This window comes from Cyprinodon tularosa, unplaced genomic scaffold (assembly GCF_016077235.1).
Source record: "Cyprinodon tularosa strain WSP-4 unplaced genomic scaffold, ASM1607723v1 ctg281, whole genome shotgun sequence".
NCBI lineage: Eukaryota > Metazoa > Chordata > Actinopteri > Cyprinodontiformes > Cyprinodontidae > Cyprinodon > Cyprinodon tularosa.
In genome coordinates, this window is record NW_024038987.1 from 188,103 (window position 1) to 203,476 (window position 15,374).

General features: G+C 38.0%; 1 protein-coding gene across 2 annotated transcripts; it reads left to right on the plus strand.

Moving 5' to 3' along the window:
• The first annotated feature begins 283 nt into the window (after window positions 1-283).
• On the plus strand, window positions 284-14,971 carry ddx46 (DEAD (Asp-Glu-Ala-Asp) box polypeptide 46). 2 transcript variants are annotated; one of them, XM_038290471.1, is made up of 23 exons: window positions 284-441; window positions 632-799; window positions 2,842-2,994; window positions 3,395-3,482; window positions 3,577-3,745; window positions 4,104-4,348; window positions 4,429-4,539; window positions 4,625-4,790; window positions 4,922-5,042; window positions 5,486-5,661; window positions 5,794-5,915; window positions 7,108-7,186; window positions 7,951-8,033; window positions 8,346-8,510; window positions 8,675-8,837; window positions 8,956-9,149; window positions 11,087-11,224; window positions 11,324-11,473; window positions 11,556-11,783; window positions 11,932-12,150; window positions 13,956-14,100; window positions 14,582-14,655; window positions 14,748-14,971. In XM_038290471.1, the coding sequence occupies exons 1-23, from the start codon at window positions 425-427 to the stop codon at window positions 14,793-14,795; spliced, it is 3,222 nt and encodes a 1,073-aa protein (XP_038146399.1). In that variant the 5' UTR covers window positions 284-424; the 3' UTR covers window positions 14,796-14,971. The 2 variants fall into 2 exon arrangements, with proteins under 2 accessions (XP_038146399.1, XP_038146398.1); XM_038290470.1 differs by having other exon boundaries at window positions 293-441; window positions 617-799.
• Window positions 14,972-15,374: the final 403 nt, after the last annotated feature.

Below are 15,374 nucleotides of genomic sequence, written 5' to 3' on the forward strand. Positions count from 1 at the left end.
TGTGAAAATTCTTATTAGTTTAGTTTCTATACCTGAGATATCTGAAATAATTAACTGAACTGAACTTTATTGGATATTAATATCTGCACAAATTGTCATAAGTTTCTTTTTGTTTACAGAATAAATAACAAACGTTTGCTTAAAGTGATTATTATTATTATTATTTCTCTTTTTACTACTTTTTTTTTTCTTTTACGAATTACAGAAAGAGCTTTCTTGTTATGAGTTGTCAGGTTTTGTAACAATTTTATCTAGCCTCCGACCACACGGGGGCGCTGTCTCTGTTTATCCCAGTTGAATGTCGCAGTTTTCTTACGTTTCAGCAGCAGTCTGCGATGCAAACAAACTCCTTTCTGCGTTTCGAGACTGTTTAATACACTTGGATCAATTTCACCTTTATAGGTGCAAATCTTATTGACGCGAAATGGGACGAGAATCGAGGTGGGTCCTAAATTTTGTCCAAATAAATGTTGGAAGCGATTAATTGACAGTTTTAGATGGAATGCTAATATTAGCATGCTAACTGGAACGGTGTTGTCGCACGTTTATTAAAACTTGCTGTTTGGTGTGAACTTATATTGGATCAGTTCTCTTGAAAACCATATTTTTTAAATAGTTTGAATTTCAACAGACACTACAGAAAGCGTTCAACGTCCCGGGGAAGGTCGGGCAGCCGATCAAAGAGTCGCTCCCCGGACAACAAGCGCTCCAAGAAGGACGACCGAGACCGAAACAGGAGAGATCGGTCCAGGAGCAGAGACCGCAGAAGATCCCGGTCCAGAGACAGGAAAAGAGCCAGGTATAAACTCACGGCTATCATGTTGCTAAGCTCGAAATCGGATTTCAAATGCAGATAGCAAAATCGCCATTTTAATCATAGATAAACTGACTAATTTGATGTATTTTCTATTTCCTTTAATGGAATAGTTTTATTTGGAAATGAACATATTCTGTTTGATCATCATCTTCCCAAATTTGCTCGATACCATAATTTCCTTTAAAGCAATATTATTTGTATAGCATAATTCATTACATGGACATTTCATAGTGCTTTACATTAATTAGATAATAAAATAAAAACAAAAGCATATAAAGGGTTATGGTCTGATACTGAGTACACTCTTGTATTGAAGTTACCGATACTATATCAGGGTTTCTGCGGGTCATTAATAATCATTAAAAGTCATTAGATTATTATTTTTCAAATTAAGGCCTTAATTGGCATTAAAATTAATTAAATGTGATTATCATGGCATTTAAAATGCCTTATAAAAAAAAACAACCCTCAAATATATCAGATGCAACTGGTTCCAAGTGTTTGCGTGGAACTGCTCCTGGTTGATCCTAAAGCCATATGTTCGGAACAGAAGCTCGAGGCACAGAGAAAGCTAGAGAATGGGAAAATGTAAATATTAACATAAGTGGCTGGAAAATGAGAAATTGGGGACATGGCTGCAGCTGATTTTTCCCTGCCTTAATCAAGGGCTGGTTAACAGGCCTCTGCTGTCAGGGGCTGTTTCAGAGGAATGCAATAATCTGCTGGAGCAGATATGCATGGACAACAGTGAGTTCCATGTGTGAAGAACCGCTGCTGAATAATACTCACTGGCTTTAATTGAAAATTCCTTTGAAATATTTAGCTGAATAAATAAATGCCACAATTATTACACTTAATTGTCATACCCAATTTTAAATATTAATCAAAGAGGTATAGCTAATTGGATTGATTGTAAATAGAAATTATATCATACACTTTTTTTTTCTTCCATCTAGTATATATTTATCAATCAATCAAGTTTATTTGTGTAGCCCTTTACAATAGCCAAATGGTACCCAAAGTGCTTTACAACAAAGCCACACAAAAATACATAACACATGCCATTAAAAGTGCTGTAGTGGTGCAGCGCTGCAGGACATTAAAAGCCTTCCAGTAGTGCATAGAAAGGAGCAGACAGAAAGATGACATCTAAGAGACAGTATTACCCTAGTCAGAATTAAATGCTAATTTAAAAAAGTGTGTCTCTTAAGTTTTTTTTTTTTTTATTTATAGTGAACCAAAACAGTGTTATCACAATTGCTCTGTGTGATCCATACAATCAACTTTAAATGAATGATTAACTTGTTAATAGATCTTACTCAAGCTGAGCATTTCTGCCTGTGCGAATGGCTGAAATGATGCAGGTTAGGGCTGCAACTAATGATTATTTAGCAAATCGATTAACCTGTTGATTATTTTTTATATTAATCGATTAATAATCGAATAGCCAAAGGTTCCTTAAAGAAGAGTTTTTATTAAATTAAAACAAAAACTTCTCCACTTGAGGAGTTCTGGATAGAGTTTATTGAAAAAGCAAGTTTTTTTTTTTTTTCTAAATCTTAAATGTAAAATGATATATATATATATTTTTTTACAATTTAGCTATAACTACTGCTCTAAGTAGGTTGCTCTGTCAGCTAAAGGGATGTGTTAGAGTCTATACTCCAGTTAACGATTAATCGATTACTAAATTATTTGATTATTATTGAAATACTCGATTAATCACGATTAATCTGATTCGTTGTTTCAGCCCTAATGCAGGTATTTGTTGGAAAAACACATTGATTCTGTAAATTGTTTTATAAGCGCTTTCATGAATACACCTGATCTCAGATAAGTGGAAAAGAACTTGTTGAATGAATGGATGGAACTGATCACTTTAAATAAAATGGAAATACAATGACATTAACGGCAGTTTAAAAGCAACCATCTTCGTTCTGTCGACCCCAGTAATATTTTCTTCAACTATTGCTGTTTTTTTTTTTCTTTCTCCTTTTTCTTCTATGATTGTATCTGATGTCCAGACGTTCCAGGAGCAGAGACAGAGACAGAGAAAGGGAAAGGGAGAGGGAAAGGAGGAGGTCCAGAAGCCGGGAGAGGAAGAGATCACGCAGCCGGAGCCGAACTCGCAGGTCCCGATCAGGCAGCCCGTCAAAGAGCAAGAAGGCAGAGGAAAAGTGAGTTTTTGTTTCATATTCCTACAAATGACAAATCTCCTCTTTATTCCCTCAGGTCCATTCTAGCAGGTAACATTTCATCTGCCCTTTTCTCAAGTCCTCTATGAGCTTACTGCCAATGTTTTTTTTTATACCTGGTAGTTATATAATTTATTGCAAGGTAAAGATTAAAAAATATATGAAATGTTTATCGTGGGTCTAATCCTCATTTCAGCTGGTTAAGATGTTTAAACAAATGAACAATTTACATCCTAACAAAGGATTAGAGGAGTAGAATGGCAAACGTCCAAAGTCTTGCCATACAAGTAAACAAAGAGCTAAAGCTGGAGTCACCAGGAATTGATTTTAAGCAAAGAATAAAATAAAATCTAATATTAGTTGTTGCTGTTCTTTCCCCCAGAGCCAAGAGCAAAGAGAAAGAGAGCGTTGAGCCTGTGTCTGAGAAGAAAAAGGTGAAAGAAGAGAAGGAAGATGAGAAGGTTGAGGACGTAAGTTACAGTTTTTTCTTTTAAATGTTTTTATTGACCTTAGATTTTCACATTAAAATGAAGATAAAGTGTGGCGCATTTCTTGTCTTTGCAGCAAGACTTTGACCAGAACAAACTGGAGGAGGAAATGAGGAAGAGGAAGGAGCGGGTGGAGAAATGGAGAGAGGAGCAGAGGAAGAAGGCTATAGAAAATATTGGAGAAATAAAGAAAGAGCTGGAAGAAATGAAGCAGGGCAAGAAATGGAGCCTTGAGGATGATGATGGTGAGGGAACTCTGATTTGAAAAAGAAACTTCTTAACAAATGCGCTCCTCTGTAGAAATACTTTACGATATCAGCTGATGTTTCTAAACGTGACGTGTGCTTTCCCTAAGCTGGCTTGATTTAAAGAAAACAAAACAACAAATGTACATATTTGAAAATAAAACTTAAGCTACTTGGAAGATGAAACTTTATGTTTTCTGCTGTGATAAATCAAGTTTTAAAGTGGTTTTACAATTCCTCTAAAAACCACTGAGCTTTTTTGTTACATCGCTCATAAAATGACGTATTTCCCTTCTGGTGCACATCTGTGCACTAGTCTGCGTAGTTTTCTCTCATAAAACTCTGTTTCCTATGTTAGATGATGATGACGATAGTCCTGCTTTGATGGAGGTGGATGATGAGGAGGACGACGGGGATGCAAAGGTGGAGGGAAAAGAAAAGGACGCGGATGAAGTTAAAAAAGAAGATGGAGATGAAGAGAAGGAGACTCCTGTGGAGCAGCAGCCTGAAGAGGATGAAGTGGATCCTCTGGATGCGTACATGGAGGAGGTCAAGCAGGAGGTGAAGAAGTTCAACATAGGTCCCATGAAAGGAAACGATAAGGCGAGTATTTCTACTACAACAGATATTTTAGCCACACTAGATTAATATTAATCTATTGTTAAACAATTTTTAATTGACAGAAAGGATCAACTACAGTAACCAAAGTGGTGACGGTAGTCAAGACCAAAAAACAACCCCTCATGCACAAGAAGAAGGGGGAGCTGATGGAGAACGACCAAGATGCCATGGAGGTGAGTCTGGAACAGCGGCGTTGGCTTATGGATTAGATGGAAGACCGTTTGGCTGCTGCTTGTCTTAACACTGTGTGTTTGGCAGTACTCGTCAGAGGAAGAGGAGGTGGACCTGCAGACAGCTCTGACAGGCTTTCAGACCAAACAGAGAAAGGTTCTTGAGCCTGTTGACCACACTAAGATCCAGTATGAGTCGTATCGCAAGAACTTCTACGTGGAGGTTCCTGAGCTGGCCAAGATGACCCCAGAGGGTCAGTTTATATTTAAATGTTTAAAGTGAAATTTCTACCTGAAAAACCATCAGTACTGCTTTTTAAATGAGGTATGAGTTTCTTCCTCCATCTAAAATCTCTCTGTTGAATCGGTACCTTCTTGTTTACAGATGTGAACGCATACAGGCTGGAACTGGAGGGTATAATAGTGAAAGGCAAAGGTTGTCCCAAACCCATCAAGACATGGGTGCAGTGTGGGGTGTCAATGAAGATCCTCAACTCCCTAAAGAAGTAAGTGGACACAGCTTTAACTTTTTGGTTTATCATAAAACTTTTTTTGATCTTAAAATAACAAGATTATGAGTGTAATTAGAATAATACTTAATAGGTCCTTGTCATGTATATGAAACCACTAAAAGTGCCATCACATTTTGTGTATGATATTATGGGATTTAAAATTAAAGCAGCAAGAGAAAGGCATTTCTTGAAGAATATTTGTTGAAATCATGTCATTTCCCTCTACTTCACATTTATGATCAACCCTGTGTTGATCTATAACCTGAAATCCCCATAGAACAGGTGTGAAGTTTTTATTTGCAACATTAAAAATGAACTTTTTAGGGCTGTAAATACTTTCCAAGTCGCTGTAAAGTGTCAGAACTTGTTGTCGGGAGCTGTATGAAATCTCAAAAGGAGGGATCTGTGTTTTATTTTCCACCGTCTTTTAAAACCAGGCAAGGCTACGAGAAGCCCACACCTATCCAAGCCCAGGCCATCCCTGCCATCATGTGCGGCAGAGACCTCATCGGCATCGCCAAGACCGGCAGCGGCAAAACAATCGCTTTCTTGCTTCCTATGTTTCGACACATTATGGACCAGAGGCCTCTGGAGGACGGAGAGGGACCCATCTGTAAGGAAATGTTTTGTAAATAATGTCCCACAGTTTGAAACGGTTTTGTTTAAAACCAAACACCATGTGATAAATGAGAACAGCTGGACTTCTCAAGCAGGCCATAAACTAACCTTTGTTTCTCCTTCACAGCTGTTATCATGACTCCGACCAGAGAGCTGGCTCTGCAGATCACCAAAGAGTGCAAGAAGTTCTCCAAACCACTAGGGCTCCGGGTGGTGTGTGTTTATGGTGGGACAGGAATTAGTGAACAGGTAAACTCCCTGGAATCCTTTAGTTTCCAGTGATCTTTAAACTACATTCTGTAGTGTTTAAGAATAATAAATCAGCAAAAAGAAATCTATTAGAGGCACGATTTAGACGATGAATCCAATTACATCGAGGAATCAACCGTGGCAAGTTAATAGAAGTGGATTTAAATTAAACAGCATAAAAGCAGATTAAATCCTGAGTATTTGCCAACTAAACTAGCTTAAAATATTAAAATATCAGATGCAAATATTTGGACATTAAAGCTGTAGCAGTTCCACAGCACTTCAATTAATGCGCGGTCTCGACCAAGGTTTGTTTATTTTTCTTTGATGTGGACCATCAGTCATCTCTACCTATTGTTTTACCTCAGTCACCGTAATCACCGTGTAAACAGATATACAAATATTAGAATAGAAACATTAACTTACAACACAAACAACAAAATAAAACGTACCTCGCTGCTTTCACCAGGGAACGCTAAGTGTTGATACTGCCAAGCACATCTCTGACAGTTTGTTGAAGTCATTCATTGATACAATGATTTGCCAGCTTTTATAGGGTCTGCCCTCATTTAGCTACGGCAGCCCGTGAGGTACATAACAAAAAAAACAACAACAAAACTTTACAAAGTGCAAATACAATTAAACAAAATACAAACCACCAGTGCTAATCAAAACAGACAAATATTAAACAATATGCGACATCCTTTATGAATAATTTGCACTAAATAGTCTACAAAAGTGAATAATTTAAGCAGCTTAATTTAAAGGGTTCACTATCCATTACAAAAGCCAATATTTAAAGTTTATTTTCAAATAAAATGTTGTCCATCCCTTGACAGCAGCTAACATTGCATATTTGGCCATTTTGGGAAGAAAATACTACACATACTATTGAATACTGTGTTCCTAAATGCGAATAATGAATCTAGATCAGGTTGTTGTGTTTTGCAGGGACTATTAAGCTAAAACTTTTGTCTCTAGATTTTATTTTTGTTCTATTCTTAGAAAGTTATTTTAGTATTTTTAACAGAAAGTTCCCTGATGAACCAAATCTACTTTAAAAAGGTTGGTTGGTTTTATTTTCACTGATGATGTGAACACGGGGAAATAAAACGTAAGGAGAAAGAAGCTGATTAGCTTTTAGATCCTTTCTATGGAAGTTCTCCAATCATTGATGTGCTTTGGAATCCAGATCGCAGAGCTGAAACGAGGGGCGGAGATCATCGTGTGCACACCAGGAAGAATGATTGACATGCTGGGAGCCAACAGCGGTAAGTTCATCCACCTTCATGATTTTTCAAATCAGGAGGTGGATGTGAATTAGCTGCCTTTGTGTTCAGTTTGCATGCTTTAAAGGTTACAGTTTTCACTATCATCCAAATCAGTTCCTTTTTACTAAACTGTTGACATTATTTGACCGTTTTGGGGATCAGTCATATCTACAAGAGAGTGATGTGTTTCCTGAAGATCAGGGCGGGCACAGGTAGGTGGACGTGGTGTGGCCTTGGTGCTTCATTCACTCCAGATTGGGATTATTCATGTTTGCCTAGATTGTGCCATAACAGGGACTTGGATCGCCCATCTTTTTTAAATCTCATATCATCTTTTAAGGGATTAAATGTTGTTTGCTAAATAAAAGAAGTTGTTAGTGGTTACATTTTCTTAAACAAATGAAACCAGGGTTTATTTGTTTCCACACATGCGAGGTAATCTGTAATATGTTTCCCTTGTAGGTGATGGGGCTCCATCTCTTGTATTGTATCTTGAAGCTGTTTTCTGACTTTTACAGGTCCCTCATGTCCCTGAGATGGTACGCAAGACAAGAGAAGCAAATTAAGGAATCTGAAATGCAGCCCAAGAAAAAAAAAGCAATAATTTTGAAAAATAAATACAATGAGTAATCTAAAGTAGTCTAAAAAGGCTGTTTGTTAGGTTAGCTTCATGTTTTCTAGAAAGAGGCAGGCTGCTTATTTGTGGGGTTATTCCTTCTCATAGCTGATTTATTTTCCTTTTGCTCCTCTTCTATGGCTTCTAGGGCGAGTAACCAACCTGCGGAGGGTCACGTATGTGGTGCTGGATGAAGCAGACCGCATGTTTGACATGGGCTTTGAGCCACAGGTGGGTGTATCCTATACATACAGAGTTTGTATGATTTCCTAAACTGGCCTTTTTTCTTAGACCGGGAAATTGTGGTTTCTTGTCTTCCGTTGCATTTTTTTTTAAGTAGTCAGAATAAAGGGGGGAGTGAAACACCAAGCAAACTTCTTAGATTCAGAAAAAAAAAATATTATAATTTCTGATCACAAAAAATTTCTATTTGTATTTATGGTCCAAAGTTTGAATTTTTTGCAGGGCTGTTTTCTGCTACCTCATTATGCACAGATTTTCAGAAAGGAAAAAAAAAAGTTTTTTTTGTTTGTCGTCCTCCAGGTGATGCGTATCGTAGACAATGTGCGTCCAGACCGACAGACGGTCATGTTCTCCGCCACCTTCCCCAGAGCCATGGAGGCGCTGGCTCGCAGGATCCTGGCCAAGCCCATCGAGGTGCAGGTTGGAGGTCGCAGTGTTGTCTGCTCTGATGTGCAGCAACACGTGGTAAATAGTCAATTATCCATTCAGTTCATATTTCCAATCATTTCAGCTTCTAGTTTAATATGTTCTAGATTCTTTCATTTCTTTCCTATCAGATCCGACTCCTTATTTTTAAATGCAATCCCTGTTTTTTGTCCTTTTTCATCTTTTTTTTTCTTTACATGCAGCTGGTGATTGATGAGGATCAAAAGTTCCTGAAGCTGCTGGAGATTTTGGGTCACTATCAGGAGAAGGGATCTGTCATCATCTTTGTAGACAAACAGGAACACGCAGACGGACTGCTTAAAGATCTGATGAAAGCTTCATACCCCTGTTTGTCTTTACATGGAGGTACTGTCTCACTCCGAGATCAGAGGGACGCTTGTTTATTTAAGAAATAAATGCTGTATCCTGCCTGTAAGTTGTCAGGTCCTTCATAACGATCCCTTTCTTATTCTTCTCCTCTCAGGCATCGACCAGTACGACCGAGACAGCATCATCAATGATTTTAAGACTGGTGTGTGTCGTCTGATGGTGGCCACCTCTGTGGCAGCCAGAGGCCTGGACGTCAAGCAGCTCATCCTGGTGGTCAACTATAACTGCCCCAACCACTATGAGGATTACGTCCACCGGGCAGGACGCACAGGCAGAGCAGGAAACAAGGTCCGTCAGCTGTCAGACAAACAAATGAGATAGTTTCAGTCTGTTGAGGGTCCCTCACAATGTAATAGAGGACAAAGAAATCCCAAAACTCACTACATCACAGCTCAGACTAACTGGCTGCACATTGCACTACTCTACGTAACCTTTTAGTTTGCTTATCTGCCAAAAGTTTTAGAGGAAGCCAGACATTTATTTAACAGACCCTCAGCTACGATGAGTGGAGGCAACATGTGCAGGTGGGGAACTAGACTTACTGGGTGCTCCTTATTTCTGCATAACGTACAGACAGAGGTATCAGTTTTAAGGTATTTTTATGTCTTCCTTGTTTTTTCATGTTTTCATCCTTGCAGCAGCGTTGACATCAGTGTTGTTTTGGACAACCATCTTAGATTTAGTCTTAGTTTTCATCTGCAGGATGAAAACCTTTACTAGTTTTAGTCATTATGATGTGCGATAGTTTTAGTCGACTAAAACTCAAAAAGGTTTTTGTCTAGTTTTAGTCAGTTTTTTATATTCAAAAAATATCTAACCTTTTACAAATTTGAATAACAGCCAGAATCTTTACCAGACTGACACCTCTTGCCTAGATACTACAATTGCTGGAGATACAATGCTGCCGTCCTATAATGCTGCCGTCCTACAATGTCTGACTAAAATCTTAAAATATTCAGAGAGCAAGACTCAAGAACTATGAGAAAGAAATATTCAAAGATCTATGTAACTTTTTATCTGCGTCTTTATCCAAAAATAAACAGTATGCTATTAAATATTTGCTTTGGATCTAATTTAGGGATTCCTTTTGGTAGAAATTAAAGGTTTACCATCAAAAACTAAAATCTTAATAGTTAGACAAAAGGATTTTTTACGTTTGGCAGATGATGATCAGCCCCATATAGATTAAGTAGCGAGAGTAGGATGTGCCATACTGCTGAGAGCGAACCGTCAGTGTGGAGCGTAAAGCGCAGCCTTAGAGCTAAGCGTGGTTACAGAAGCATTTCTGCACAAGCACAGCTGGAAGAGCAGAGTTTGTCAGAGTTGACCGCGCAGTACCTTAACATTCCAGATTACCTTCACCCCTGTTGCCATGATCCATCTGTGGTCATGCATTGGGCGTGACCAAACAGGACGCAGCAGCATGGCTGATACTGCTTAGCTTGTCTAACAGTTTACAGCACAATGATACATTTTAAACATCTAACAGACAACCTGCTAACATTTTTATTTAGTCTCATATCGTTAACGGAAACTCACACCCACGACTCGTCATGTTTTCATCATCAAAGATCCATCTTTAGCTATTCAGTTCTCTTTATCATGAAAAAAAATAGCGTCAAAATATTTTCGTCATTGTTGATGAAAGCAATACTGATTGGCTTTTTCCAAGTTTAACTTGAATAGTTGCGTTTAAATGCAACCGGCGGTTTCACAATAAATTGAAGGAAAAGCAGCGTTCCACAATGCTGTTTGCAGCCTCACTTACATTAAAAACCGATAAAATACAAAATAACTGCTAGGAAATTCATTGCTAAAGTTGTTCCACACAGTAAAAGTTTTCCAATTTTTGTGAACCAACAGTAAATTGTCTGTCATTCTTCTGTAATCTGAAGTTGGAGACCAACTCAAAGTGTATATTGTCTTCCATTACTCACCACTTTGTGTTAATTGCATGTCTATATATATATATATATATATATGTATATATATGTATATATATATATATATATATATATATATATATATATATATATATATATATATATATATATATGTATATATGTGTATATATATATGTATATATATGTATATATGTGTATCTCATGAGGGGGAAAATATAATATAATATAAATCAAGATATATAAACTGTTTTTAAATTTTTATATCTGCTTCATAGAGAAATTATCCTTTTTGTGTCTTCTCCATCTTGTTCCACCTCTTAGGGTTACGCCTACACCTTCATCACAGAGGACCAGGTCCGCTACGCTGGTGACATCATCAAGGCCTTGGAGCTGTCAGGCTCCCCTGTTCCACCGGAACTGGAGCAGCTTTGGGGCTCCTTTAAAGATCAGCAAAAAGCGGTGAGATAAAGTGCCAGCATACATATCAAGCTTCTTCATAAACTACTTCTGAACATTTCATGTTTCAATACTTTATATTTTCTCCATTCCTCTATGCAGGAGGGTAAGGTGATTAAGAGCAGCAGCGGCTTCTCAGGGAAAGGATTTAAGTTTGATGAGACAGAACACGCCCTGGCCAATGAGAGGAAGAAGCTACAGAAAGCTGCACTTGGATTGCAGGACTCCGATGACGAAGATGGAGCCTTGGATGTGAGAAACTGCCTTTTGTTCTTTCGTCCTTTTAAATGATTTGCAGCCATGAAACATCGGTGCAAAACTTTTCTTTCCTCAGATTGAGGAGCAAATAGAAAGCATGTTCAACTCCAAGAAGAGGGTGAAGGACCTGTCTGCTCCTGGCGCAGCTGGCGGTGCAGGAGGAGCAGTTAGCGCCGGAGGAGCAGCACCTGGGGGGGTGGGAGGCATCGCTCCAACGTCTGCTGGAAACAACCAGAAACTGGAGATGGCTAAAAGGCTCGCTCTCAAGATCAATGCTCAGAAGAACCTGGGCGCCGAGGCTCAGGTAGGTTTTATGTAGAGGTTCTGTAGTGGTGCTGTCAGTAGAAAAAGAAGTTTCTTCTACTCTCTGCAGCATATTGATATTTTTTTCCCCCTTTCCGCCAGTCCTGTTATCACAATCTGCATCAAATAGTTTTCCTTTATGTGTACAGGACGTGATGCAGCAGGCCACCAACGCCATCCTCCGCGGCGACCCCATCATGACGCCGTCCGTGTCGGCCAAAACCATCGCGGAGCAGCTGGCGGAGAAGATCAACGCCAAACTGAACTACACACCCGTGGAAAAGCTGGAGGAGGAGCGGCAGGCGGCTGAACAGGCGGAGACTGTGAAGAGATATGAAGAGGAGCTGGAAATTAACGACTTCCCTCAGGTCAGCTCCACTCCTGATTTGTAATTTAAAAACTAATATTGGTGAGTTTGTCTTCTCTATCAAATTGTAAGAGCTTTAATTTGAACCTAATCTATACATAACTGAGCTTAAAATAAGCAGAAATCAAATGTACACGATCTGCTGGCCAGAGGCTGCATATTAACACCAGCAGGAACTTGTTCAGTCAAATATGGTCTATATTTGCCTCACCACTAATCCAGAGGACAGACATCCTGTCAAACTTCATTCATTCGCTTGTAAATTGGTGACAGGCTTGTGTTGCTGCAGGAACCCAAGAAACCCTGCAGGGCGTTCATTACCTCCGCCTTTCACCATCTAAGTTGTAGTAACCCCCAAATTTGGACCCATTTGCCTTTTCTGAAAACTTCAAATAAAACCTCTTCTATGACCGACAGCGAGGCCAATGCTAAAAAAAATATGGATGCAAACTAATTCTAACAACTGTGTTGCTGCTGGCCTCCAGTTCTCCAGAGTCTTTTGTATCTTTGGTTCTTTGAATTGTACATAAGCCACGTTTGACGCAAGTCAAATAGTTCTGTTTGAGTCCGTTTGCTCCAGATCCTGCTAAAGACTGTAAAACAATGTTTATTTTGTTTATTTTTCATATCACAAATCAAGTGAGAATGTGTACAAAACAACAAAGATGGCACGGGCAACGCTTGTGGGTCATTTTCAGCGAATGTCTGTGATTTTAAAGTAATTTTGAGTGATACATAATTTTTTTTGCGATCATTGCACTTGCCCGGCGGGCAAATGCAATGAAATTTGTACTTCCCCGACAATAAAAACTACTTGCCCCGGGCGATCGGGCAATGGTTAACATCGAGCCTTGCTTTGGTTATACTCTTTTGTTGTTGATGGAGAAACAAGCTATCATCTAAAATATTAAGACTCCCTTTTTTCTTCTACTAATTATCTGTTCCTGTTTGACTTCAACTTCTCCATATTAGCTTTGGATACATTCCAAAAATAAACCTTTCTTCTGGCTTTAAATTATTCAACCGTACCGTTTCGGGTTTGCTCGGTTTAAATAGCATATTTAATAAGTTGATCTGCTTGTCACAGATCAGGGACCCTGCATGAGAAGCAAAAGTTCTCAGTGATGATATGAATTAAGAGTAAATGTGATTTTTTTTTTTTTAGTTTGTCGGGCAGAAATCTGTAGTTTTTACATGAGAAACTTGAAAGTAAACATGAATTATATTGGTTCTCATTAAAAGATAAAGCCAAACGTATTATTATTATTATTATTATTATTATTATTATTATCTATCTATTAAAGAAAAAGAAAGGGAGAACAAGGAGTTGCTCTGGGACCCAGAGTGATAGTATGAGTTACAGACCGATCATCTTTCAGCCTCTTTAGGACACAAACATCTTACTCTCTAACCAATAGGCTGCCACTCCCCAAATACAGTCACATATTGATTATTAACGTACCAGTATGTTGTATAACATCAGTTTAATCTTAAGCTATACACTATTATATTATAGAAAATTATTAAATAAATACGGAATTGTATATTTTCTCCTGTTGCTCTTTAAGGAGTAACAAAGATAGTATAGCCAGTCGTTAGCTGGTTATAAGTAGGTGATTTTATGGCAGCCAGCTAACAGGTGGGAGAGGCAGTTCTATATCAGCATATACTCCAACCAATAAAAGGTTAGCTTGGCAACTTCTCTGCTATTTTATTAGAAGCTGGAAATTTTTTGCTGAAAAACTTAAGTCTTAACTTTCAACCTGCAAAAATAAAGTCAGAAAATCTGTTTCTGTTGTTTTCCAGACGGCCAGGTGGAAAGTGACGTCCAAAGAGGCTTTGCAGAGGATCGGGGAATACTCCGAAGCTGCCATCACCATCAGAGGGACATATTTCCCTCCAGGCAAAGAGCCTAAGGAGGGAGAACGCAAAATCTATCTGGCCATTGAGAGTATGTATCAAAGAGCAGATTTAAAGCTGTGCTGTCAGAATATATTGGTTATTTAGCACTTATTGAAATATCTCTTATCCTGTGTCTGAATGGGGAAACAAATACATACACACCTCTTTCCCCAAATCTTATATAAACTATGCAGATCTTGTTTTTTTTTTTTAAGTTTATGATTTCTAAAAGTGTCAAAATTCAGATTAACTTTGATCTTAAGCTGATCTTGTTTCAAAGGTTTATTAGGTAACAAAGATGTTTTTTACTCCTGTAACATGTCATACCTGGGTTTTAAGACACCAGCTCAATCACAACATAAGATTTAATCAATTTGTTTGGATGATGGTGGGAAAAAAATTCTACTTGATGACTGGTTTATATTCAGAGGCACTAACATGGGGCGGAGGATGACAACGAATCCATATCTTATTTTTGCATTAACTAGTAAAACTTCACATCATGACTGAGATTTCCTATTTTGTTCAAGGTGCAAGTGAACTGGCTGTGCAGAAAGCCAAAACAGAGATTACCCGGCTAATAAAAGAAGAGCTCATCAGATTAGTATGTATTTTCACGGATAATTATCTTTTATAGTCTGAAGTCTTTAAAATATCTAATTGACTCTGTTTTTTTGTTTTTTTTCTTTCCTTTAGCAAAATTCCTACCAGCCAACAAGCAAAGGTCGCTACAAGGTCTTGTAGAGGAGGAACCGGGGCTAATTGGAGGAATTTTCACAAATCATCGTACAGTTTCATCAAAGTGGATATTGAATATTTTAATTTGTGTTTTAATGTTTCATTGATAATTTAGTTTGCATTTTCCTCTCATGTGCGTCACTTGTTTCAAATTTAACATTAAAGCAGCACAATTCTCTTAAGAACTGTCTAAGGGATTTTTTTTAAACAAAAATGTTGAAAACATGGCTTAAATCAAATTTTTGTAGAAAAAATTAAAAGATTTCTTTATGTAGTAAAGTAAACAAAAAAATATTCATATTTCTTGTTGCATAAGAAACATACACAGTGTGCTCAGATTTTATTGTTAATTATTCATTAGGCCTCGGTTTTTATATTATTTATAAGCAGGGATACAGATGTGTCTGCGGCAACAGAGCCAACTTACTGTGCCGTTTCATTTAAATGAATCTTAGAAGCCTGCTTTGATCTTATGTCTTCTTTTTTTGTTTCAGATTTAGTCTTTGGTTTTTATTTGATGATGTAAAAAGAAATTACTAGTACTTTTTAGCAATGGGTGAGGGCTTTAATTCTGTCATGAGATTA

Coding starts and splice junctions, on each gene's coding strand:
- ddx46 (XM_038290470.1), top strand. Junction 3,483..3,576: donor AAGATGAGAAGGTTGAGGAC/GTAAGTTACAGT, acceptor TTGTCTTTGCAG/CAAGACTTTGACCAGAACAA. Junction 7,187..7,950: donor CATGCTGGGAGCCAACAGCG/GTAAGTTCATCC, acceptor TATGGCTTCTAG/GGCGAGTAACCAACCTGCGG.